Consider the following 27669-nt stretch of genomic DNA (forward strand, 5'->3'; position numbering starts at 1 on the left):
AATGGATACCCAATCCCCCCCACCCCCCCACCCCCCCCCCCCCCACCCCCACACACCCACACTCACTTCATACATGTACATAAATGGGGGGAGTGGCAGCCTAGTGGTTAGGGCATAGTGCTCACACTGCTCCCCGGGCGCCTCATAATGGCAGCCCACTGCTCCCCAAGGGGATGGGTTAAATGTAGAGAAGTAATTTCCCTCTGGGACTATTAGAGTATATATATATAAAAAAAAAATTAAAGGGTGGTTTTTCTGTTATTTCTACTGCAATAAAAGCTCAAACTAGTTGACGCTTTCCACTGATTTTGTGTGCAGGTCACTGTGTGTAAACTGACAAATACAACCTTCATCAAATCTGGATGAACTTGAGGTATTTGTTTTACAAAGAGAATAAATAGATATGTCTTTTTCAAAGATGTACAAAGGTATAAGAACCGAATCCAAAGAATCAATGAATTTGTAATTGCATTAAATTATGATTGTAAAATTGTATGAAGAAGCCAGTGGAGCTAAAGGCAGATGTTTGCCACCAGAACCATATTTCTATAGTTTTAGTGTTTGGAATCTCCTGTTTTATTTTAACTTAACTTTATTGGGTCAATGCATTTTTATTATTTAGAAATACTTTGAGGTTTTAATATGTAATTAAGGGGATGTTTCTAACATAATTGACCTGACAAATATTTTTTAGCAAATTTAATTCAGTTCAAAAGTACTTTATTAAATCCAAATGGAAATCAAATGTAACAGTGACTCATGTATTTTTCTCACCAGTTGTTGTAAGTGTTGATAGCTGTAGGTAGGAAGGATATTCTGTATTTTTATGATAATGTTTTTATAATAGGTTTTGATTTTCTGACAACACTTCCGGTTTGCAATAATAGTTTTTGACCAATGTGATGATTAAAAGTCAGAAGGGGAAAAAATATGTTAAATTGGAGAAGGCCTGTAAATGTTTGGAGCCTGAAACTGGTGGGGGGGTCTGTAGGGGGCAGCAGAGCGAACTGACTCTCTTTTAAAGAAGAGCGGAACCGTTTCCATGGTAGCGCGCCTTGGCCAGTGACTGCTTCCTGTTTTGGCTCCTTCTGTGGCGGGAGATTGCAGCATGGCGGTGCAACCGAAGCAGAACCAGAACCTTTCTCTGGACAGGGCGGCCGAAACCGGCTTTCTGAATTTCATTTTTTCCATGAAGGAGAAACCGGACACAACTTTCAGGATATTCGACCGAAACGACTACTACACCGTCCACGGAAAGGACGCCATCTTTGCGGCCAAGGAGGTTTTTAAGACTAACGGAGTCATCAAATATCTGGGTTCAGGTAACCACGAATAACTTATCTTCTCAGCACCAAGTGCATGAAACGGTTTGAGGGAAACACTAATGGATTAGCTAGTTCATTAGATTATATTGCAGTAGAATATAGCTACAGGTGGCTAATACTTTAGCATCTGGAGCAGGTTGGGTTAGCTCCAAATTATCCTGCACATGTGCATCTTTTAGAATAACTGACTGTCTCATTATATGGCTTACACACTAAGAAGAATGTATTTCCATCTTAAAACTTTACATCGATTGGCATTATTGTTGGTTACTGCATGTATACTTAACCCTGACACCTACCTACCAGTGTGTGTGCTTAACTTTAAGCCAAAATTATATAAACCAGATTTAAACCGACCCCTTAAACTAGAATTGGAGGTTTGTCTATGAATACTATAAGGTCAGTCAGTTCTAAAAGATTCAAACTTTTATACTAGTGCTGTAACAAACCAAAGGTTCTTTAAAGAATATTTTTTACGAAATTAAAGCAGGAGAAACTTATACTTGTCATCTTGAGGAGTTCTGGATAAAGTATATTGACAGATTATTTTTTATTTTGGTATAATAATTGCTCTAAGTGTGTTGCTTTGTCAGCTAAAGGCATGGTTTAGGGTCTATATTACACTTAACGATTAATTGATTTCGATATTAGTTGACAATTATTTAAATAATCCGTTAATCACAATAAATCTGATAAATTATTTCAGCTCTAATAATAATAGTTGAATTTTATTGATCTCACATTGGAGAAATTTTACCTCTGCATTTAACCCATCCCCTTTAGGAGCAGTGGGCTGCCATTGTGGGGTGCACATGGAGCAATTGGGGGTTAAGGGTATTGCTCAGAGACTCAGAGCGGCAGGCTGTGGGAGTGGGTTTCAAACTCACAACCCCAGGATTCCAAGCTCTACGCCCTAACCACTTCCCAAAGTGTACACACTCGTGCATTGTGAAAATGTATTCACAGATCTGACCATTATGGCGTCCAGCCAATAAAACACGATATTACCTATTAAAATCTAAAAAATTTAAAGTTAAATATTTTTAAAACCTTTTTTTTTGCTCCCTATTTGAGTAATGTGCCATGTACAGTCTGCCATAGTGTTATGGTGACCAGGTATTTCATATTTCTGTGACTATTTATTGAAACGAATTGAATCTAGGGGTCAGGAGAGGGGGAATTTATTTATTTACCTCATCCTTCTTTTTTGTCGGTCAACAGGGACTCGTAAGCTGGAGAGCGTGATCCTGAGCAAGCTGAACTTTGAGGCCTTTGTGAAGGACCTGTTGTTGGTGAGGCAGTACAGAGTAGAGGTCTACAGGAATCACAGCAAGAGCAGCAAGGAGCATGACTGGAGGATCGAGTACAAGGTACAAAAAATGAATTTAATGTTTATTCCTTATTCATTTTACCCTTTATGCATTCATTATTTTTGCATTTATAACCTGTAAAATGTTTTAGAGATATAAATAACAAAAAAGTTAGAGTAAAATTATATGAATCTTTTTGGAAACTATAATAATAAAAAATGAGTCCCCTTATATAAAGCTTTACTTCGTAATGCTGATTATTTTGCCATGAAGTGATCCATAGTTTCGAGGATATAATATGAAACTATTAAAACAAATACGATCAAATTTTCAATGCAGTCCTAAATTTTCATTGTTAGATTATAAAACTGTTATAAAAGATATAGTCAAATTTAGTTAGACGTGAGTTGGTAGAACAGTGGAGCACGTGGATACTTCGATCTACAGAACTGAATTCAATGTCCCTAACTCCAGTGTGTCATAAAGAAATCACACAAACTGTTTCTAAATATACAAAATATATAAATTGTTTAATATGATTTATTTCAAAATTTTACAAAATTAAATAAATATGGTGCTTTGTTATTAAAAAATAACATGGCACCAAAAAAAAAAAACGAGAGACCGCATGTCCAGCAGTTTATTTTTGTGACTTTTTCTTCACACAGGCCTCTCCTGGAAACCTGACCCAGTTCGAGGACATTCTGTTCGGTGGTGGAACCTGGGGGGAGGGCTGCGCGGGAGTGGTTGCCGTGCGCTTCGCGATGGGAGCCGATGGCCAGCGAGTGGTCGGCGTCGGCTATGTTGACGCGGCTCAGAGGACCATGGGGGTGTGCGAGTTTCCAGACAATGAGATCTTCTCCAACCTGGAGTCCCTGCTTGTCCAGATCAGTCCCAAAGAGTGTCTCCTGGCTCAGGGTGAATGCAGCAGCGATGGGAACAAGCTGCGGGAGGTAAGTGTTCATTCAAACATCTGCAGCTTGTAAAGGTTTAGCAAGGCAGCTTAATGTTTGTTTTTGGGAATTCATCAAAAATCCCAAAGAATTTGCTTTCTTCTATCATTCGGTGTCATTCTGCTCACCTCTTGATAAGAGATCACACACATAGAAACAGTGTTTTGGTTTTTCCACACTGAACCAGAGAAAATTCTCTACCTATTTAAGTAAACCTTTTCTCACCTAATGTTAAGCTCAATGATAATGCCGAGTGGTTTTGCTGCAGGTGGTCCAACGTGGCGGTGTGCTGGTCTCCGACAGAAAGAGAGCTGAGTTTAACAGCAAGGACATCGTCCAGGACCTTAACAGGCTACTGAGATCTAAGAGGGGAGATACTGTGGCGAGCAACACGCTGCCCGAACTGGACAAGCAGGTAACCAAATCAGAAAACTAATATTGAATCACCCATCAGTGAGATCGTCTCTTTGATCACTTGGTATTAACATCGAATGAGCTGTAAATACATTATTCTGTTGATCATTTCATTTAAAGAAATCTGTCTTTGACATTTTGGGGGGTTTTCATGTTACAGATTAAGTATTGATCAATATGTTAAAGTTCTTATAGCTTTTTTCCTCTATCGTGTATGTATATGATATGGGAAACTGTCCAAAACAATGTTTAACATGCAACAAAACATCATCACATCAACATCAAACATCAACACATATAAAAAAAAAAAAAACAAATAAAAAAAAAACCCATAAACTGGTGGAGATGTATGAAAACTTGAGTACAGCAGATTCAGAAATGCTGAATTGGAAAATTCATAGGAGCTCTGTGACTTTTTAACCTGTAATTTTTACAGGTTTTTATTTATACAGGCGGTCTCATTAAGATGCAATTCCTTCTTTAAGAGAGACCCATTTTATCTGTTTAATAGCTTGAATTAAATTCAGAAGGTAAAACACAGATGCAGTTTTTCCTTCACTAAAATGTGCTTGAAAGACCATGATCTTGGTCCTGACATAGAAACAGGTGGATTGGAGGCACCTGGCTGAGAGGTGAGAGCCACTTAGGCTTAGTATGTGAGCCTCTGATGTTTCCTCCAGGACTCCAACCCATGCCTGTTTCTTTTTGACTCATTTATGCTGGGAATTAATTTCCACATTCTTTGGTCACAGTTCTCGTCATTCACCTGAGGCTTATGCTGTTAGCGCCACCAGAATTTTTGAAAACTGTGTAATGGCTCCAGTCAGTGTGTCCTAACCCCCCCTCCACTGGTTTTGTAATGGTTGCTTGTGATCACTGTTCTCTCTAAGACTCCGGGGCACTTTTAGCACTATATCATCCAAAGGTCACTAAATTAGTTGCTTTCAATCTAAACTACCGTTAAAAGATAGGAAACTGAATGCAGGACCAGTTCTCTTCCTGTTGATGGTTCTGTATATGAACTCCAGTGTAATAACTGCACTAAAATGTATTTAAATAGTCTTGTTTGAACTTGGATCATCTCTGAAAATTTATCACGATAAATGTTCTGCTCTTAAAAGGGTGACTGCCTCAGTGGGTAGATTAGTTGCTTTTGAATCAGAAGGTTTTTGGATTCCAGCTTGCCCCATCACATGTCCATGTGCTCCTGGCCAAGGCATTTAACCCCAAGTTGCCTACCGATCAGCGTGACGGCGTATGAATGTGAGCACTTACCTTTCAGAAGATGTAGGTAGCAATATTTAAACAAAAGGATCCAGATAAAACTTGACATCTGCCTACAGCTGCAATAATTCTTACCTTAAACTTTAGTAAATGGAGAAGCTTAACATGCATTTCTGGATATTTTATATACATTTAAGAGACTCCTTCCTTCACAGTCATCAATGATTTCAAGAATCTGGGATATTTGCCAGAAAAAAGAAAAAAAAAAGTGAAACATTTGTCATTTGATATGTTAACACCTTTCTGAGCAGCTCCTTTAGTGAAAGGACTTAAATGCCCTGTTTGCTAAAAGGAGTGCTACCGCAGGTTATTCACCCCTGCTGGCATTAGATTGTACAATGCTGCACCATAACTGCAAAAACTGATGTGCAATCACTATTTAATACCATGTGCAATAACACATATATGTATGTGTGTGTGTGGACGCACTGTATATACCCCCAAGGGCGTAGGAATATGTTTACTATTGGGGGGGACACATGTCGGAAATCTGAGATTCGTATTCAACAGAAACATATCTTAAGTACGCTACTTAAAAAAAAGGCTATTTAATCTTTTACTTTATTCCTTTATAAATGTGTCTTGCAAAAATAATGCATTTAAAATGAACATAATGCATTTGTTCATAAGATGTGAGCATATCACCAAACAAAATGACTGGAGTCTTTTATTAAGCAAAGGGAGATGTCTTTCAAGGGCTTCAGCCCTTGGCATATTTAGTGTCCGCATACGCACTAGAAAATGTAAATATTTCAGTTTGATTAAAAACAATTCAGTAGGCCACACAAGTGCAAAGTTTGATATGTTTTATTTTGTCAAACTTGCAATAATGGTCAAAAATGAATTTATACAGGTTGACTGACAGAGGGAGCAGACAGTGTGTTGAAGAATTATGGACAGGCGCTTTGAAGCATCTGGTTCAAAAACGCATTCTAAACCTTTGGTATAAATCCATCCATCCTTCCATTTTCTGTACACCCTGTCCCTTAGTGGGGTGGGGAGGTGCTGGTGCAGGGTACACTCTAGACAGGTCGCCAGTCTGTCCAGACCTTTAGTAGAAATGGCGCCTTTAATTCCAGTTCGCAGTACAGAACAGAGAAAACTACAGATTTGTCAATGTTGTGTTAATCTGTTTATAGTCTAAAAAGAGGAGCCAGCAGTTTATTTGAGGAAATAAAGATTCAGAAGTTAATTAGTTGGTTAATTAGTGGTTGTGCCCCTATGCACTTTTTCGTCCTTTTGGAACCTTCTTTTTGACTATTGAGCTGATGTAAAAGTACATCTCTCCACTGTGAGATTAATAATAATAACAATAGAACTTTATTGATCTCACACTGGAGAAATTTACCTTTGCATTTAACTCATCCCCTTTTTTGAGCATTGGACTGCCATTGTGGGGGACACAGACCGCACAAGCACACTGCCCCCCCCTAACACCCCCTCAAAAAAAATAATATAAAATAAAGTCAATCAATTTTATTTCTTATGTTTTTCTGCATGAGAAAAATGATTGTGTTTTTGTTCACAGGTTGCCATGTCTTGTTTGGCTGCGGTGGTGCGATTCCTCGAGCTCCTCTCTGATGAGTCCAACTTGAACTCCTTCAGCCTCACCACGCTGGAGCTGGGTCAGTACATGCGGCTGGACAACGCCGCCGTCAGGGCTCTCAACCTTTTCCAGGTAGGTGATCATAACCAAAGTTGAGGGATTTGATAGAGATGGGAAATCTTTGGGCTTTTTTTGTGTTAAGTTGGACAGACTTGGAATATTTTTAAGGGTATGATTCACCAGCTCTTTAAGATAAAAACTGGGGTAGGGTACAAGTTAAGAAATGATTTAAAAGTTATAAATCATAAGTTATTTCCCAAAAAAAAAGTCTTTCAGGAAGAAAATGATTTAGCAATAACCAAGTTTACTTATAGTAATTTAACGCTTTAGAGAAACAACATAACCTACAGAGGGATGAGAAAAAGTTTTTCATTTATTAAGGCAGTGGGAGGGAATACAGAATTTAAAGCCAGTGTAAAGAAGGATTTTTCTTAATTAATCGACTTAAGCCACAAATGTACTTTAGTTAGGAGGTAAGGCTCGGTAACTGGTCTCAAAATATATTGAGGTTTTTCAAAAAGTTATGTCTGTGGTCTGCAGACCTCAGACTGTTACTAAATTATTTATAAAATATTCACACTGAAATGTTTAGCAGCAATAATGCCTACTATTTATTTATTTTCAATCAAAAAGATACATATTTTCCATGTGTTGAAATGGTTCTCTTCAGGGTTCGCCTGACGACACCAGTGGAGCGCATTCATTGGCTGGTTTGTTGAACAAGTGCCGTACGCCTCAGGGTCAGCGGCTGGTCAACCAGTGGATCAAACAGCCACTTATGGACAAAGCCAAGATAGAGGAAAGGTACAAAAAGCCGCAGCTTTCCAATCTTTACCTCACATCAAACCCTGATGTTGGATTTTTATTAAATGATCGTAAAGGTGAGCATCTAGTTACTGGATTGAGAAGCTTGTTGGTGAATTACATTGAGTTAAAATGCCCAAATAGATTAATTAATTAGGGATGTAAGATTATTTTTATGATGAGAAATGACTAATAAAGGATTTAAATCCTTACAAGTCTTGGAGACGACAGTTCCTCACTAATAATTGATCCTAGAACTGTTTGTCACCTACCGGGGTAATATTGCTTCTCTTTTTTAGTATACTTTTTATGTTATTAGACTAGACCTCGTGGAGAGTTTTGTGTGCGACTCAGAGCTGAGGCAGACTTGTCAGGAGGATCTTCTGCGACGGTTCCCAGACCTTCATCGCATGGCCAAAAAGTTTCACCGCCACACAGCCACACTGCAGGACTGCTATCGTGTCTATCAGGCTGTGAGTCACATTCCTGCTCTCGTCTCAGCCTTGGAGAGTTACTCAGGTATGCGCTGGTTTTTTGGAAAAGCGGCAGATATAGGACCATCAAACCTGAGCGAGGTTCATTATTTTGTGTTTGCAGGCAGCTACAAGGTGCTTTTCCTCGCCGTGTTCGCCTCGCCTCTTGCAGACCTGCAGACAGATTTTATCAAGTACCAGGAGATGATTGAAACCACTCTGGACATGAATCAGGTTTGGTTCTTTGGAGAGGGAAAAAAAACAGATCTGCTTTCTGTTATATTTAATTATAAAATTATTTTTTTTCCCTCCCCAATACATATAGATTGAGCACCACGAGTTCCTGGTTAAAGCCTCATTTGATCCTGTCCTGAGCGAGCTCAGAGAGAAGATGGACGCACTGGAGAAAAGCATGCAGGCTGTACTAAGCGGAGCAGCCAGAGAATTAGGTGATCACAACACATATAAATTCTCAGATTAAAGCAAAGTATCAAATTTATAGGGTGTGTGTTTAAAGAGGGATAGTCGTCTGAAGGGGGCTCTCTTAGGTTGCCTGTGACAAAAAGCCTTTGCAAATCAATTTCCCCACATGGTCCTCATGTGCCGTCATGTATTAAAGCTCTAAATTGGTCTTCCAACTTCCTCAGTGAGAGATTAGGAAAAAAGCTCTTTGGAGCTGATCTTCTTTTTCTTTATTCACACTGCTAAGTAAGTTTGCAAATGTAAAAAATTTTTCTCATCATATTATGTATTTTAGGGATGCAAGTTAAAAATGGTGCAGAAAGGCTTGTCCAATAGGGATGGTCGTACCATTTGACTCATGGGGGAGTATTCTATGAGCCAAACAGCAGGGACATCGTGTGGAAAAACTAAGTACACTACATATTTCATTAGATTATGAACCATATTTAACACTGAAAACTTGAATCTACTTTTGTTTGGCCCTTTTCCGGGTTTCCTTGCATTATGGAAAAACGTTTCCATCCGTTTAGGGCTGGATTATAAATCAATTTTATTGACTAATCAAATTCTTCAGTATTGGAAAATCTGGCTTCCATAGTTCAGACTCACACCAGTTCGTCACAACTGATAAACTAGCTGACTGTGTTGTACCACTAGCTTCACACATCTCATGTCATATTTGCATTGTTTAAGGACTGGAAAAATTAATTGGATTAATGGTGACTAATCGATTATTGAAATAACTGTCAATTAAGTAATCAATCATTAACTGGAGTATAGAGACTGTTAGCTGACAGAGCAACCAACTTAGAGCAGCAATTAAACCATTCTTGTATAAAACAAAAATATATGAACATTTTGCATGTAGGAAAGAAAAAATAAAAAATCTTTTCTCTCATTCAATATGTTATATTCAGAACTTCTCAGGTGGAAAAGTTTTAGTTTCACCTGGTTTGATTTAGTAAAAAGTCTTTAAGAAACCTTTGGCTGTCTGGTTATTAACTCCTTTAAATGGTTGACAGATTAATCGATTTGCAAACTAATTGTTGCAGCTATGCATTATTTACAGCAGCATTTTTTGGCGACTTTTTTCCCTATCATGTTTCACAGCTTGGATTTAATTGCATTGGAATTCAGGTCAGCTCTCAGAAGGGATGTTTGGAATGAAAGCTAGTTTATTAAAGTAAGTTCTGTCATTAATTTTCTTTAAAGTCATAGGGAAGCGGCTTTTCCAACGGTGGCAGTTTCTTATTCTCCCGAGTGGTGCCCGACTTTACACGAGTGAATAAAGTGAATGTTATTGCTTGTTAATCAAGGGGGCTGGATTGTTAGACAGATTTATTTCCGATTTTGTACACACGAGTGTATACAAAAAGAAATATAGTTTAAAACGGCTCTCGACAATTTTATTTTTTAAAGTGCAGCCTTGAAAACAGTAACAAATACATAAAAAAAGTAATATAAACATATGACTGTATATTTACAGTTCTAACTGTTCTTTTTTTATAAATAAAATAACCCATTTTACATAACATTTAGCAGTCTAATGGCAGTGGGGAAGCTGGACCTGCATCCAATGCTTCGAAGCCTCTTCCCAGAGGGCAGCGGGGAGAACGGACTGACTGAGTCTGTTTGTGAGGAAGTCTAGCCGCCAATTTCGAAGGGTTGTATGTAAGCCCAGCTGTTCCAGTTTGCCCATGCTGTGTGATGATGGTATTGAAAGCTGAACTGAAGTCCAGGAACATCATTGTTCTTCCGCCACAACAATGTTGTGGCAGAAGGTTCGCAAGCAAGTTTGGTTGTGACCGGTGTCTCGGAAGGCTCTTGCTAAACCAGTTAGCAACTTTGTGCTAGTAGGTTTCCAATGGGAAATTACATTGGGACCAAGTAGCACTTAGAAACGACACTGTTAAGGAATGCTATGGACAGCGTAAACATGCAAGAGGAGGAAAGCGGGGACGAAGATGTTGTGGAAGAGGACGCAAGGGCAGCAGAAGCTTGGTTTGGTGTAGAAGGCTTACAGCCGTACATGTTTGAGCCCTTGCCTCGCAATGCTGGCAGTTCTGTTAGCTCTACACCTGCCGAAGACACAGGCGTCCATCCCAGTGAACACTGGAACGGAACTCGAAAGTAAAGTAAATGATTGTTATTTAAACTGTTGCGTCTATTAGCTGCGACATATGAATCGAGATGCTATCACTGAAAAAAACTGATTGACTGATGACCGTTGATATATGATTGGCTGAATTTAGGTGTACAAGCTGGCACATAACTAACTGCCCTGAATAAAATAAAGAAACAGATTTTAAGACAGGATTTTTTTTTTTCAAGTTGAAATTTTCTAACTTTTGGGACAATATGGTCTGATAAAGAGTACATTTATATATATGTTTATGACAGAATGATTTGAAATTTAAATGTGACTTCCCTACGACTTTAAGTATGAAACTGATAAGGCAGAAAAAACCCCCCATCAAAATCTATTTTTTTTTTTCTCTTTATTACCAACCCTACATCCATTTGTCTATATATTAATAAGCAGTAATGGGCAGTAGTGCCGCTACATTTAGCGAAGCTATTAGTTTAACTACATTTTCCAGTAGACCGTAGCTAGGGTTGGGAATTGAAAAGATTTTCACGATTCCGATTCCCTTTTCGATTCTATGAAATGATTCGATTCTTTATCGATTCTTTTTTCGATTCCAATTTGGGGGAAAAAGGAGAACAAACAGTTTGATTATCAGAATCAACTTTGTTTACTTAACTATTGCACAATCTTACAAACTCAACAAGATCAAGATGTCCACAGGAAATGTGAAACTGGAGTAACATCTGTGTTTAAATGAAAAATAAATATACAAGAACAAACTTAATAACCAACAATGTCTAATAACAAATGATGGGATAATAACCTATTTTAAATAACAAAAAATACTAATTATAAAACAGTAGTAGGAAAAATTAACAGTTCTTTTGCAGAAAGATGAGCATATCTGCTTTTTCTGGAAGGATACAGGATCTTTCAGGGCTTATGGTGTCTCCAGCCGTGGAGAACACCCTCTCAGATGGGGTGGAGGAAGCCTGCACACAGAGGTAGTTTTCAGCCAGTCAGATAGCAAGGGCAGCGTATCTTGCTTGTTCCACCACCACAGTGTGGCGCTATCCCTGCAGGGGATGGAGGGCAAGCTTTTATAGAGCTGGATTTCCTGATCTACCCTCTGGGCTAAGGAAAGACGGGGCTTTGATTCACAAAGTGACCGCAGCTCGTTGTCTTCCTCCTCGAATAGTTCTTCCAACTTGCGTAACTTGCGTAACTTGCGTAACTTACGTAACTTACGTAAAAAACGTGACGTAAGTCGTGCTCCCCAGAGCCGGCGCTCTAGGCTCTGGTGCTGCGGGAATCGAAAAAAGAATCGTTCAGTGAGCTGCCAAACGATGCCATGGAATCGGAAAATACGGAACCGGTTCTTAACAGGAACCGGTTTTCGATTCCCATCCCTAACCGTAGCGTTGGTGCTTTATTTATCAAGTAACTTTCCAGTAGTTTCGTTATTATTTTTATCAAGTAGCGACGTAGCGTCCACAAATGCTACAAAATCCAGGGCAAAACTAAGTAATGAAAGCAGGTTTTCTATTTTTGAAACAATAATCTGAGTTTTTCGTTGGACATTCATGCATGAGCCTCTATTCTGCCTCTCCTGTCTGTATCTACGAAACATGCGCATGCGCACTGCAGTGGAACTCCAAGAATGACAGACACACAGAGCCACACACACAGGATGGAGGAGGAGACATAAGCAGAGCGCCTTATCTTCAGAGATTCTGAAACTTGTTGAATCCTCTGATAAAAAGTACGTGTTCAAATTTCGGTTCTTGGCCATAGGGAGCTCATGTGGCCAAGACTAGCCATTTGTTTTACATAGCCAAACACTCATTAAAACAGTCAACTGCAGTCAATTTTTTTTTAAATAAAAATGAGAAAAATATCAGCTTTAACTTTATTGGCGCCTTTAATTTCCAGATAGTTCAATCTGATGAGTGCCACTAAGATACTCTAATTAGATAGCAGTAGCCAAACTTGAATATTGTATTTTCATGGCCCAATTTACCAGACAGGATGTTTACATAAATCTGTTTTAAGGCTTATTTGCACAGATAAGATTTTTTAGGTATGGAGGAACAGCTCTCCCATATATATAAAAATAAATACATGCTCAATAAATAAATAAGCATTCAATTAATTACCCCCCAGAATACAATGAATAAATATGTAGGTAGAAATTAAATTATACAGTGAGACATAAATGTATATATATATCTCTTAATTAGCTTCTTTATTATTTCACCTTTTTGTAAACAGTTTCATTTGTTACTTGAATCGACTGTTTAATTGAGGTCTGAAGAAGTTTTCTCTAAGGGAAACCCTAAAGAAATAAGATGCCTTTTGTAGGGTTTTGTTTTCCCTAGAGATGTCCATTGAATATAAACTCATAGCCATGTCTCGATGTGTAGAACAACACACAGTACCTTTAATTTGGTTCTAATAACAGCAGATTGTTTACTAGTTTGTCTACTAGTAATTACTTCTGTTTTTATTTTAATATGCTGATCATAAAGCAATTTTTACACTGTGTTATGTCATTGGCTAATCTTAAATAAATGTTTTGACTAGTGTGTCAGACTCATTTTGAATTGACATTAGCTTGGTACAATGTTAAGTAGCTTCTGATGTAGTTAAGCTACTTTTCACACATTAGTGTAACTTAGCTTGCTATAATTCTTTAGGTGGTAGCTTTTGTGTAGTGAAGCTTAATTTATTGTTGAGTAACTGATAGCTAAGCTCACTACACTGGACAAGTAGCTTGCCCAACACTGTTAATAAGTCTCTCCAACTACCAATTGATCCATTTCCATTTTTGTATTTTTCTACCCATTTCCTGTCAAAACATGAACTGATGAACCCATTTCCTGTCATGTTTTGACAGGAAATGGGTTCATCAGTTTCTTCATCGGTTGATCCATTTTATGAGCTGTCCTCCTCATTATAGTGTTTGTTAGTGTAATACTTTGAATTGATGTTGGTACTGAAATTTAACCTAGGAGAGCTTCTTGTGTTTCAGGCCTGGAAGCTGGAAAGACCGTGAAGCTGGAGTCTAACGCTGTGCATGGCTTCTACCTGAGAGTCACTTGCAAGGAAGAGAAGAGTCTAAGGAACAACAAGAAGTTCACCACCCTGGATGTTCAGAAAAATGGAGTTCGCTTCACAAACAGGTCCATGTCTGCCCCTACCCCAACCCCCCCCAGCCATCAGATGAGACGGTAACCCCAGAAATTTCTCCCATCACGTGTCTGCAGCAAGCTAAGCTCTCTGAATGAGGAATACACCAGGAGCAGAGAGGAGTACGAGGAGGCCCAGAACGCCATTGTCAAAGAGATCATCAACATCGCCTCAGGTGGGGATTCTAATCTTATGCTTCACGTGGTGTTAAGGCGACATGGTATTAACTTAACCAGCAGAAAAATCAATGGTGTCTTGGCTACGTGGAAACGATGAATGCTCGTTAATTGCCCGAGGTGCTGTTCAGTAATTGATTTCCTTCACATTTCATCCTAAGGTCACCAAACTCTACAGTGCTTTTAAGTCCTTACCATTCCTGTGGGCGAGGTTTCTGTCTGCTGGCTTTTTTTCATTTTTTTTTTTTTTTTTTTTATCATGCGGATCTAGTTTTGGAGGCTGCACATGATTCAAGTCTTTCATCTGTGACCATTTGTTCAGGGTTTCTGTTGCTCATGTGCCAACAGGTTACGTGGATCCTCTTCAAACGTTGAGTGACGTCATCGCACAGCTGGACGCCATGGTGAGCTTTGCCGTGGCCTCTGTGTCTGCTCCGGTGCCGTACGTGCGGCCCCGACTCCTGGATGACGGCTGCAGGCGCCTGGAGCTGCTGCAGGCCAGACATCCTTGCATGGAGACAGATGCAGATACCGCTTTCATACCCAATGACATCATCTTCGTCCAGGGGGAGAAGAGCTTCTATATTATAACAGGTGGGAGATGCTGAAGGTGATGACAGATTTTTTTTTTCAAATTTTTTTTTTATCTCATGCATTTTGCTTTTCAGGTCAACCTTGATTACTGAATTGATTTCTATTAGCGAAATGCCAGAAATATTTAGTTTCTATGACAACAACTAATGTTGTTTTTGTCTTTTAACAGTTTGAGAAGGTCCAGATGATGTGTCAGGGCTTTGTAAGCTTCAAGTATGTTATTTCTAAACATGAGTTAAATAGAGCACCACCTATGGATGCGTTTTAAGGAGAAATATCAACTGTGGATCATCCTTGCATTCGTTTTGCCAGATGTCTGAATATATCTTGTTTGTTTGCTGAACATCAGTAGTGATGTTCAGCAATCGTTATTGCTCTCTATCCCGTGTTTTAAGTGGAAAATTTTCTTATTCATTACAGAGGAAAGCAAAAAACCTTTTAGGTTTGACAAACTCAGCTGTTGAGTATGGAGGTGGTTGTAGGAATGTTGTGCTGTTAAAGGGACATTTCAAAAAATAGATTTTCATGAGAAATGTTCCAGAGATATTGGGGCAAAGATTGAGGACAGGAATTTTAAATTTAGAAGGAAACTCTTCTTTAAAGTAGAGCGTGACCAAGGGCAGGTAAATAATCTGTTTATATAGCGATATGATTTTATTCAAAATGGCAACATGACATTTGAACACAATTTCAGTATTTCAATGTAGCCTGCAATCTGTGGTTACAGCCTTTGTCACTGGCTAAGGTCCTGGGCTCTACTGTTACCCCAGGAGTTGATGGCTGAAGAGATGCACTCTCCACAACAGAACTATAGGAGATATGGCACATTTTACTGAAAACACTGAAGGACCAAACCTTCCTGAAGTGGTACAGTTTGTTAGCCATCCCTTCTTATGGATGGTTTAGCAGTTGCATCTTCAGTCAAGTTTGTTGTCCAGGTGAATACAAAGGTGTTTACACTCATTCACCACCTCAGGTTATTTAATTTGGATCTGACCTGGGATTTATTCAGGAGGAAGCACCTCCACGCGGCTTAAATACATCAGCACTCCAATTAGAGATTGCTCTGGTGCGAGCCAACAGAACTGACAAAGACTCCTGGATATGTGCTGAAACGTCTTCAGATAATTAGCAAAAGTCTGGTTGCCTTCCAATTTAAGCCTGTTTGTGATCAGATGATTGTTTCCACACCATGCCATAAAGTTGTTCACCAGCTCTGTACTCAAATTCTTGACGATCTTTGATACATCCAATTATTGCAGAGTCATCAGAGTATTTCTGCAAAGGACTGGAAGTCTTAGATGACCAGAGTAAAAAGCAATGGTGAGAGTACTGTCCCCTGTGGTGCTGCTGTCTTTTTGATTAGACAGCTAACCCATCAGTCTAACAAGCTATGGTTTGTTTGTCAGGTAGTCTTTGATCCAAGTGATTGTCGATGCCTCCATCTGAGTTTTCTGATGTTTCTCACAAAGTAAGTCAGACAGCGCTATTAGGGTCATGTTCTTTGATTTCTCCAGTGCATTTAAGACGGTTCATCCTGTCTTTTGTAAATGACAGTGAGTTTGTTGAAGCAGGTGTACCATGGCATCTTCAACTCCCAACTCCAATGTGTTAAGCAAACTATAGAAGGTCCTGGTAGCAGCTTGTTTGTTTGCTTACTTACTAACGGAAGTGTCTCTATGACCTTCATGATGTGGGATCTAAAGTAATCGACGGCTATTGACTGAGTTTTATTTGATGCTGAAACAAGGCAGGAGGATCCGGCTAAGATTGAAGAGGTTCTGTAGAATCCCACTGGGCTGCCCTGCCCAAGCCTTCAGGATTTTGGGGCTGATGCCATATGGACCTGGAGACTTATTGCGATTCAATCTCTCTAGTTGCCTCTTGACTTGACGTCTAGATACAAGGAACTGAAAGGCGGATGGAGCAGTACCATTTTCAGATTTTCCTGAGAACAAACGCATAGAAGCTGGAGGGTCCATGGCAGAATGTTTTGATTAAACCTTTAAAATGTGAGATGTAGGCTTTAGGTCAAAGGAGAGCTGGATGAACATGTGACTGTGTGCAGTACAGAGGAATGCTGAGCCTCTTCCTGAACTGAACCTATTAAAGAATGTATTCATTTCATTGGCTCTGTCCAGATTTCCATCTCTGATCATCCCTCTGCTTGAAGCCTGTGATCTTCCTCATCCCTGACCACACATCTCTGATATTGCTCTGCTGGAGCTCGTTTTCCAGCTTCTTCCTCTATGCCTCCTTGCTTTCTCTTATCTTGACCTTAAGTTGCTTCTGTACACTCAGTGATTCCCCATCTCCCTTCCTGAAGGCTATTTTGGAAGAATTTCACTGTTCTGGTAGAGATAGACAGATGTTTATGTAGTCCGTCACATTGTAGTAGTCAGTCATTGCATTGATGTCTTCTCCATGTGGCTGACGCGGTGCGTCCCAGTCTGCAGCCTCAAAACAACCTTGCAGGGCTTCTTCAGCTTCCTATAAAAATCTTCTTATAGCTCTCTTTAATGCAGGCTTCTTCTGAGAAAAACAAGATGGATATCTGAATGCCCAAGTGGAGGTCTAGGATGTAAGAGTCCTGGTCATTTGCATTTAAGAAGTTTAAAGTTGTGTATTCTATGTTACAACAATTGACAAACTGTTAGAATGATGACAGTGAAGCGGGATGAAGAAAACAGGCCGTTTCTCAATATTTGTACTTCTGTTTCTGTTGTTCTATAAAAGTACGTTTTAAGATCATTTGAGGCTAGAACATTATACTTTTAAGTGTCACTATATGTCCCATTTACTGATTTAGTGCGTAATTTAAAAAAAAGTTTTGATGTTGAGAGGACCGTGGCAACCAGCGAACCTCTGAGTCTGACTGCAGCCAGGGCTCACCACAGCCCTCTATCAGCATAGCCCTGTGTGAAGTACCGCTGGCGTTTTTTTTTTTGCCTTTGTTTTATTTATCAAAACGTTCATTTTTTCTTTGTATATCTGAATGTTAATCATTATTCCGCCACTAAATGAAAAAAAGTAAGAATTTATTATCTAAAGACTATTATTAACAGGAGGTGAAATGCAGCTCCAGACGAGCTGAGCATGTGGTGATGTCACGAGTACGCTTCTGTTCCAATTGACCCAGATTTATGCTGCCTGCTCCCGTTCTCCCAAAGTCCATACTTTCCTATGTTCTTGTCAAAAACATACTTGGCGAGAACACAAGTCCGTACTCGTGTTCTTATAAACTGAGAAATGGTCCCAGTTATTTCCATAACTTCATTTGGCTGTTGTTTCCTTAGCGTAGCAACAATGAAACTCATGGCATCAGATGCAGTGTTGGTGACAGCAGAAGGAGGAATCTAAACTGTTGCCAAAAAGAACAGGTACATTCTTTGAACAAATGATATGGTGAGAAACCATTTGCTGACAGATCAACATTTGAGAAAAATATTCACAGTAAAATGCTCTAGATAATTCCATTCGTTATACACAAGCAATGCCTTCACCAGCCTTTTTTAAATTTCTGTCTGCCTGTATGGTCAGAAAGCTTGGCAAAGACACACTTGAGTCAGGAAAGTGATTCTGCAGCGAAGGATCCCTGCATCACATAATCCGGCATTGCCGATGTTCTGGCGGGGTTATAGCTAGGGCTTGGTATTCTTGTAACCAGTTTCCTAAAAATATCTAATTGCCTGTAATTATTGATGGAATAGGTGGCTGGAATTCCCTGCTCCTCTTTCTAATCCTTCCTCCTGCTCTTCATCCTTGGCACCTTCTTTATAGCTCAGCAGCAACTTTTTATGGTTGCTGTGGTTTGCATCATAACAAATGTCCAAAAAGAATCAGTACCAGCAGAGCTGTCAATGTGATTCCACCTAAAGTGGAGTAATTATAGAATAGAAGTACTTGTCCACCTGAGCGCCGCAAATTCTCTTTTTCAACAGGCAAGCTTTTATAAAATTTACAATGTTAAGAAAACCTTAGTTAACTCATCACAGTTCTTTAAAAAAAATTTTGTTTTGTTCTTTACTAACAATGCTTGAATGAATGAGCAAAAAGTGAAAGATTGAACATCTTCATGCTTTTTTTTTTTCATGCACGTGTTATTGTAAGTTTCTTTATATGGTGAATTTAGATGTGCTTTTCTTCTTGGTGTTTTTAGGGCCAAATATGGGTGGAAAGTCTACCTTTATCCGGCAGGTGGGTTTGATCGTACTGATGGCTCAGATCGGCTGCTTTGTGCCATGTGAGAAGGCGGAGCTCAGTGTGATTGACAGCGTCCTGGCCAGAGTGGGAGCAGGAGACAGCCAGGTGAAGGGAGTGTCCACCTTCATGTCTGAGATGTTGGAAACTGCTGCCATCCTGCGGTGAGAATAGTCACATCTCAGAACCATCAAAATAGAAACGCGACTATCTGTAGTTAACCTCCTCGTCACTGCAGGTCTGCCACGGAAAACTCCCTCATCATTATCGACGAGCTCGGCCGTGGAACCTCTACGTACGACGGCTTTGGGCTGGCCTGGGCCATCGGTGAACACATCGCCTCCAAAATCGGCTGCTTCTGCCTCTTCGCAACGCACTTCCACGAGCTGACGGCCCTGGCAGCGCAGCAGCTGACCGTCTACAATCTGCACGTCACCGCCCTGACGTCCCACAACACGCTAACAATGCTCTACAGAGTCAAACCAGGTCTGGATAGGACAAGTTCATAATCTGCTTTAATTAATAGACAGGTTTGCAGAACAGGGAAGGCAGAACGTCACCTTCTGGCAGGATAAACCTAAACATAAACATACAGCCAGAGATACAAGTTTAGTCTTGTTCACAACATTACTCTAGTTTTGTAGCCGTCACATAATATCCGAACAAACCATTCAATTAGGTGGCCATAACATTTAAAAAAAATATATAATTAATTGCCAATATAAAATAAACGTTATCATTTTCCCTTGTTAGTATTCTAGATGACTTATCATCTTTTAATGGTAGCTTGAATTTTAAATGAAACCATGCGCCTGTTGCTGACAGTGAAGGTGGCGGCTGACATACCTGCTAGAAACGTGTTTATTTTTAAGGAGCGACGTACAGCTGTTGTGCTTTATTTGTAAATTCAGATATATTTCAGAATGATCCCCTTCTCTGTTCTCTGCTGAGTTAAAACCTCATCGGTCGAAACTTGCTGTCGCTAATGCAAATTAGCCACTTTCCTGTGAAACCATTATCTGCCCAAAACAATACACCCTTTAACTGCATGGCTATGGTGCATTCAGTGTCCCGCAAACATTTTTTATCTTTGAGCCGGTAAAGCTGATAATTGGCAAGTTCCTTTCTCAAGCAATTATCTCATCGTAGATTTCAGTACATGAACAGATTAGCAGTTTTCTGCACCTATTGACTGCAGTAAACATCAGCAATAGATTTCATGGTGTTTATCTTGTTCAGTCACAGGGAAAAGAAGGTTCACATGACCATCAATGAACTTGTGAGAAACAAAGTAAATACCATGATTTTGTAGATTTCTGAATCATTTTGGAAAATATTTCTAGTTTTCAGTCTCCTGAAATGTGTGTGGTGTAGGGTGGCATTTATATCTAGCTTTGACTGTTTTCATTTTGGGAGGTTCTGTTAAAGATTTACTGATTTATTTGGAAATATTAAGACTCTGCTTCAACTGTTAGACTGATAATATTGAATTTAATTCCCTAAAAGGGAACACCGTTTTTTTTTCTTCCATTGGGTCCTTGATTTTACATTATTACATCATGTTCTACTCACCCATATTAGTTTTGTGTCATTTGGAGCTGTTCTGAAGATATTCGGTTTGTTATATCCAAGTAACGTCTTCCTATGGGCAACGAGTTGAAGGCACAAACTAAACTGTTCATAATTTATCATTTATGGTACGCCAGCATTCATTACATGTAGGCAAATCACGGTCCCCCAAAAATCCGTGGTTATATTTTTTATATTTATATTTTTTTAAAACAAAGCGGAGTGTGTATGATGTGAGACAGACACATCGCTGATGACACAGAGCGCTGGGATCACTCCTCTGAAACAGTTTATTGACGCATAAATGAACTTAAAATGCAGAAATCTGCCGGCAGAATATGTTCGCTTTTATTATCCTGGTGCCTGCAGTTTAGATTTAGATAAAAAAACACCTACCAGCTGCTGCGGTGAACCGCAAGGAGGTGACCCGGCCAGAGGCTGCTGTTGAATGGGATTCCTACTCTAAGCGGCTCCGACAGAAATAATATTGGAAGGTGGAATTGTATTCTGGATGAAATGACTGCAATGATTAAGTTTTCAGGTGGATTTTCTCACTTAAAAACATATTAAAACTACTTTATTCCCACTGATCACAGCAAATATAGCTGCAAGGCAAAGAAAGGATAGAGTAGCTCCGCCCAACGCGCGTCACACACACTTTTGCACCGCGCAGCCAGAGCAGCAAAGCTGCTTCAGCCGCGCGACAGAACTAACTGGTACAAGCAGCAAAAATGAAGCAGCAGACGCGTGAACGTAGACTTACTTTGAACGGCCGGTTCACACCGATGTCGAGCGGTTGAAGTTCCTTTGTCAGACCTCCCAGAATAACTGCAAGCACAGCCTTCATTTGTCTCACCATGTTTTTCACATCGGTTGTGAGATGGGCACGCATTGAGTCACAGATTAACAGCAATGGTGATGCGTGATAAAAACCACCTGGTCTCCCTACATACACCTCCCTCAGCAACTCTTCTCAATGAGGAGATGAGGAGTTCTGCATAAAGCACATACCTGTTCTTTTATACACAATCCACTCCCACACTTCCCCCTTTAACGTTCTCATGGTGGCTCAACAACGTCCGCAGTAACAACACACATAGGGCGCACCGCACTATAGGGCGCACCGCACTATAGGGCGCGCCGCACATTTTGAGGGGAGAAAAAAAAGACGTTTATATGCGCCTTATAGTCGTGAACATACGGTAATTAAAAAAAAACACCCGCTTAACGGCACTCTCTATGCTCAGTGATTGTCACTGATAGGGGAACAAAGATCTGTAGGATATCGTTCTGTTTACAACCATGCTTCTCTTTTCTGGGTAAATGTGTATCAAAACTAGGGCTGAAACAATCGATTACATAAATAACTGCACGGATTTGGTAATCATATCTTTGACTAGTGGAACACAGATTCTAAAACAATTTGCTGAAAAATGGCTTTTTCCTAGCAGTAATTAAGATAAAACTCTACAAAGAAAAGAAAATGCATTCTTTCACGGGTGCACTGCTTTAAAAATGTTTTTAATCAGTTAAAAAAAAAAAGGGAACAACCCTGCAATTTTTCAACCAACACCTGAACTGCTTCCCCAGGTGTTTGTGACCAGAGTTTTGGGATCCATGTTGCTGAGCTGGCTTGCTTCCCTCAGTCAGTGCTGGCGGTGGCAAGGGACAAGGCAGAGGAGCTGGAGGAGTTCCAGGAACCAGTAGGGGATGATCCAAACCAGGCGGAAGAGCCAGAGGCCAAGAGGAGACGAACTGAGAAGCAGGTTAGTCTAAATTTTCCACAATTTTTCTGCTGTTTTATTATATAATAATTATGTAATGGCCTTTATTTCCTTCTGTGTGGCCGCGGTTTGGTTTAGGGGCAGATTAGGGGCAATTAAAGTTTTTAGGACTGTATGTGCAGCCATATTATAGCAGAAAACTAAACGCATTCATTGCCTTAATTGAAACAGCCCCACTGTGAGTCATAGTGGTGGTTGCATCATGCTGTGGGAAAGCTGGTCAGTTGGTGGGGAAGATGCAAAGAGTTTAACATTGGGATGAAAGTTTCCTTTCCAGCAGAGCTCTAACACTTAATCGTACAGTCTGCGCTGCAGTGGATCAGTGGATCCCATTCCCAAAACCTGGTCCTCAAGTACTCCTGCTCTGCAGGTTTTAGATATGTCTGTTCTAGCACGCCTGATTTAGATGATTGTATGACTTCGCCATTAAGTGCTGCATAGGGATGGAACGGTTTATGAAAACCGTCCGAACCGTTCGGTTCGACTGTCTCTGTTCGATTCGCATGTGTTGCGTTCGGTTCTTGCGCTGCTCCTTTTTCTCATAGGCGAAGCGTTTACACACCAGAGCAGAAGGTGGCGGTACTGCAACCAAAGCCAACCACCAGTAGTAAACAAGAAGAAGAAGCGAAGCAGCGTAGCCGGGTGTAGCAGAAAAAAATCAGTTGTTGTGAAGTTTTGTGTGGGTATGGCGAGTGGGAAAGAACAGGAGTTGGAAGACGCGCCAGCAGCACTTTATAGGTCTGCTGTATGGGACCGCTTTGCATTTAGAGTGACCTACGCTGACAGCGGAAAGAAAGTTGTGGATAAAAGTGCAACAGTGTGCAAGTATTGTGCAACACCCCTTTTGCACTAAATGATGTCATTTTTTATGGATGTGGACCATCTTCCCCAGCCTGTTTCTTATACTATTAATATCCTCCTGCTGTTGGGTAAATATCATATCCACTGTGCTAAAGGAGAAATTTTAAACCTTCCTTTCATTGGTTTATGAATTACTTTAAAATCTATTTTTCTTCTCTTAAGAAGATAAAAAGTGACAAATAGGCCAAAAAATTGAGACTTGATTTCTTCAAACATCTATTTTAAGTGCATTCACCCTTTTTGTTTTTATTATTTCTATGGCTGTGTCTGTTTGTTTTAAATGTTTGCTGAGATAAATCCCCTTTTAGTTGTTTTACTTCTTTGTTTTTCTTTTATTGTAATTGATCTTTATCTGTTCATGTTCAGAGTATTTTTTTCATGCAAATGTTTGACTTAATAAAAAAAAAAAAAAAAAGCATTGTGCAACACGTGTTATACTATACAAGACATAATAGATTTTCCTAACAATCAACTTATACCGTACCGAACCGAAGACCGTGACCACAAAATCCGTGAACCGAACCGTGGATTTTGTGAACGGTTCCACCCCTAGTGCTACAGAAGGTTCATAGAGGTGAGGTCTGGAACAAAGAGGAGACGCCTAAAACATGGAGGACAGGGGTTCTTGGGGAACAGGGTTTGGAACCACCAGATTAGATCAAAGTCCAGACCTAAATCCAACTGAAGATACTTTAAAAATGTAGACTCTCCTCATGCATTCTGAGCTGAGTCAGTCATGAATTAGAATGATAAATTTTTAAACATACATAAATACTTTATTACATAAAATTACTCAGTTCTCAAGTTGAGGGGGATGGCATCCCCCTTCTTAAAAAAAAAAAAAAAAACAAAATCATAAAAATCATCCCCCTTGTTAAATGGCCATCCCCTGTGACTTTTTATCACTGAATGTGTAAATTTCTATTATATATTAGCAGTAATGGCAATAATATTGCCCTTTAAACATTTAGCAGGCTATGCGCTTACGAGTAGCTGACCAAATTATGGTGGCACAGAGGGCACATGCGCTCTCATTTTCAACCTCAGTTGCGCTACGTGCGGAGCAGGTGAAGGTGTTCAAAATCAGGAAATTGGCATCCACTGAGCAAAGAATTTATTCATCGCACACTGACTGTAGCACATCGACTGAAACATGTCTCCATACAAATTAAATTCTATTAATTCAAATTTATCTGTCCATCAAAACTATAAATTTAAGGCATCCATGTATAAGAATTATGAAAATATTAAGAATATGTTTAAAATTTCCCCTTTTCGTTCATATTTCAATCCGTTTTCTAATCAATGGGTGAGTTTGGGGCAACAGGGGAGTTCATTCTCGGCACAACAGGCCTGTTAACCGATCAATGGTAAATATAGTTCGACGGACCTGTTATAATAGTTTTAACTCATTCATTGCCAGCATGTAGCCTAGTTTACTTTAAATACGCCAATAGAAGAAATAAACAGTATTTCTGATAAACAGTATTATTTTATAAAATAAATACTTTAAATGAATATTTGAAAGGTGAGTGAAATTATTAGATTTTATATCGGCTTATTTTATTTTCAGGCTAATTCTAATGTATTTGATTTTGTAAGCATTTTTTTTTTCAGATTTTGAAAATGATCTCGGCTGTTTCAGTTTAATTGATTGAATTTGAATAAAAAAATACTTGAGATACTCAGATATTAGTGCAATGTTTTGTGAGGTTTGTTCCAAATATTAATAGACTCATAATTCAAATTCAAAGATTTTCCAAAGTAAATTCAAAGAAGTGGCCTACCATGACTATGAAGCTGATCTCAGTGGGAAATTAGTCCCCTGCATTTGTCCCTAACTGTGATAGTGGTGATAGCCATGCCTTCTGGGTATCTGTAAACGTGTAAAATTTCACGTGAAACTGCGGCCAGTTCAACGGAAAGTGGGATATGAGGTTGAAGTTTGTGGTGACATGTCTATGCATGGTTTCATCATTTGAAATTCTTTTGCGGCTGCAAATTTCAGAATTTTACCCTTACCGTATTAAAGCTGCTGAGTCTTTTGTAACTGATGTGTAAATCTGAAAGGAAATCAACCCAAAAGCCTCTAAAACAAAAACGGCAAGTATTGTCTGAAAATGGCTAAACTAATATAAGCTACACTTTCACATTTTGATTTCAAAAACCCTCTATAAAGGCCATTTATAACTTCCCTTCCATCTCACAACGGTAGACTCAGCAAATGTTGCTTTAGTTTAATTTAGTCCTGCTCACATTTGCACATGCATTATTCTTTGGCCTCTTCCAGGGTCCTTCCTTACATTTTATACCTAATAATCTGCCCTACATCTTCCTCAGGTGGGAGAAAATCTGATCCAGGACTTTCTGCTGAAGGTTAAGGCACTCCCTGCTGCTACCATGTCTGAGGAGGAGGTGAAAGTGGAAATCAAGAGATTAAAGGATGATTTGGTGTCCAAAAACAACACGCACATAACTGAGATACTCGCTCGCTGCGCTCCTGTGAAAACTGCCTGATTGTTCTTTTGTTTCTGTTCCTGCCACACTTTGAGCTTATGTATACTGTATGAAACGACACTAGAGCCTCTATATAGTTTTCAATAAAAAAATTCTTCCATTTGCCTTTGTGTATTTGTGATGCAAAAAGATGTTCACAGAGATTAGTTTCCATCGCTTTGAAATTGAAGCTGATCTTCCTAGAGTTAAAATGCTGCATAGGTCTGAACTTCATTTTCACATTCTTCATATGACCTAGATTTCCAAGAATCCAACCTCATATAGAGCAGATAAGGAATAAGCATGTCTAAAGGCGTGCCACTGTTCATGTGTCCCTCCCTGCCATCAATGTTTCTTCTGTTGATCACATTGAATAAAACTACAGCACATGTTTTAAGTGTGCATAATCGAGATTACCCCCTGAAGAGCGCCGATTTCATGAATGGGAGGGGCTGGCTTAGTTACTTAATAATTCTGACATGAGTGAAAGTTATGTTTGATTTGACCCATTTTTTGTATAACTTATTTAGCTTTAGAGTATGACATCCATGTTTTTTTTTATATATAAATTAATCTCCATTAGATTAGCATGATTTGGCTTTTTGTGGGATCTTATTCATTATTAAAGCAAATCTTTGGCAAGCCAGTTTATCATTAAATCTTTTAGTTCTTTTTATTAGAAAACAAAAGTGTACCTTGAAAAAAGGGAAACCTGAGAGACATCGTCATCAGTGATAGGAACCTAAAAGGGAAATTTTTCCATGTGCTGCATTGACCCTGCAAACAAGACACTTTAACATATTTCGTAAAGAAAAACATGAAGTTAATGGTTTGCCAGCAGGAAAACGTCTAAAATATGCAGAAGAATGCCTCCAACCCTGAGTACCAGGTTTGCATTACACATTGTCACTTGTGCAATATTCTCTCACTGTGCAATAACACGTGCCAACTACTGTGCAGTCTTTCCTTAGCTCTTTACTGTGTCGATATTTTTATATTAAAAGGAAACATATTCCAACTTTCTTATGCTTTCTTGTACTATATAGACTCTATATTGTCTGTTGTATGGATTTCTCAAACTTGCAACCTTAATTTGGAGATGCAGGAAAGCTGAATTTGTTGAAAGATTTAATAGAAGCTCAAAAGGTTATCTTATTATTCTGACTATAGCCAATAATCTTTTTTTTTTTCTCATCCCAATTGAGCTGTGTCAATGTCAGAATGGGATTTAAACTGCAATACAGAAGTGGATGGGTTTTGCTCCCATCCACTTCTGTGTTGGGATCCTGCAGTTACTAGAAAAGGCCCTCTGTCACATATTTGCACACTTAACAGGAAGTCCTGGATTATTAAATTCCTAGATTAACACTGAAGTAGAAATTACAAGAAGCTTTAGCTTGAACTGTTTCCCAAGGGATACTAGGGGTACCAACAGCTATGCTGATGTTGGTTAATTATAAAACTTCTTTTTTTTTTTCCCCCTGCTGTATACATGCACTTAAACTGGGAGTCTGGTGTTTCTATGTTTATTAGTGTGAGATTATGCAACTCCAATAAAAGAATGATTTAGTTCACAACACTTCACAAAGCTTTTTCAAAGAGTTTTCAATGAATCGGAATATAGTGCCCTTGGAGGCCAAGTTTTAAAACAACAATGAGTTACAGGCAGTCATGCGCTAAAGACACCTTAGTTACCTTAAGAGTTTGCATAACATATACAGATGTCACAGACAGTTAATGTTAGAAAGGATTGGTATGTAAAAACCATCTAGTTTCTAGAGGTTTTAAATTAGGTGTCAGCGTCTTTTATAACCCTTAAAGCCCTATTCAACAAGATTTTAGTACAGATGTTTTCTTTATGATATCCCTGCATGAATTTGTTTAGATTTTCAACTAAGGAAATTAAATTAGTGTTTAACGCAGGTAATTTAATATAATTTACAATAAGATGCAGCAGGAATATGTCTTGGTGGAAATCAAAAATAGTCCAAAAGCAAACAGAATATTTGCTCACGCTTGTATCTGTAGCTTTCTACTGATGTGAGCTTTTGGTCTGAAAGACTGTCATCAGAGCATAAAA

The 27669-nt window shown here is 39.2% G+C and overlaps 1 protein-coding gene across 1 annotated transcript; it reads left to right on the forward strand.

Moving 5' to 3' along the window:
* The first annotated feature begins 1052 nt into the window (after positions 1-1052).
* On the forward strand, positions 1053-25702 carry msh2 (mutS homolog 2 (E. coli)). Its single transcript, XM_038282565.1, has 16 exons — positions 1053-1322; positions 2547-2695; positions 3304-3588; positions 3857-4003; positions 6815-6964; positions 7563-7696; positions 8016-8215; positions 8294-8403; positions 8495-8618; positions 13752-13902; positions 13987-14084; positions 14434-14679; positions 18839-19043; positions 19118-19365; positions 22039-22214; positions 25434-25702. The coding sequence occupies exons 1-16, from the start codon at positions 1109-1111 to the stop codon at positions 25608-25610; spliced, it is 2814 nt and encodes a 937-aa protein (XP_038138493.1). The 5' UTR covers positions 1053-1108; the 3' UTR covers positions 25611-25702.
* Positions 25703-27669: the final 1967 nt, after the last annotated feature.

Source organism: Cyprinodon tularosa, unplaced genomic scaffold (genome assembly GCF_016077235.1).
Source record: "Cyprinodon tularosa strain WSP-4 unplaced genomic scaffold, ASM1607723v1 ctg185, whole genome shotgun sequence".
Lineage (NCBI taxonomy): Eukaryota > Metazoa > Chordata > Actinopteri > Cyprinodontiformes > Cyprinodontidae > Cyprinodon > Cyprinodon tularosa.

What these genes read in the sequence shown, in the direction of transcription:
- msh2 (XM_038282565.1), top strand. Translation starts at nt 1,109, where the DNA reads ATGGCGGTGCAACCGAAGCAGAACCAGAACCTTTCTCTGGACAGGGCG. An exon ending in ACTGGAGGATCGAGTACAAG is followed by an intron (nt 2,696 to 3,303) that starts GTACAAAAAATG and finishes TTCTTCACACAG; the next exon opens with GCCTCTCCTGGAAACCTGAC. An exon ending in GGAGTTCGCTTCACAAACAG is followed by an intron (nt 13,903 to 13,986) that starts GTCCATGTCTGC and finishes ACGTGTCTGCAG; the next exon opens with CAAGCTAAGCTCTCTGAATG.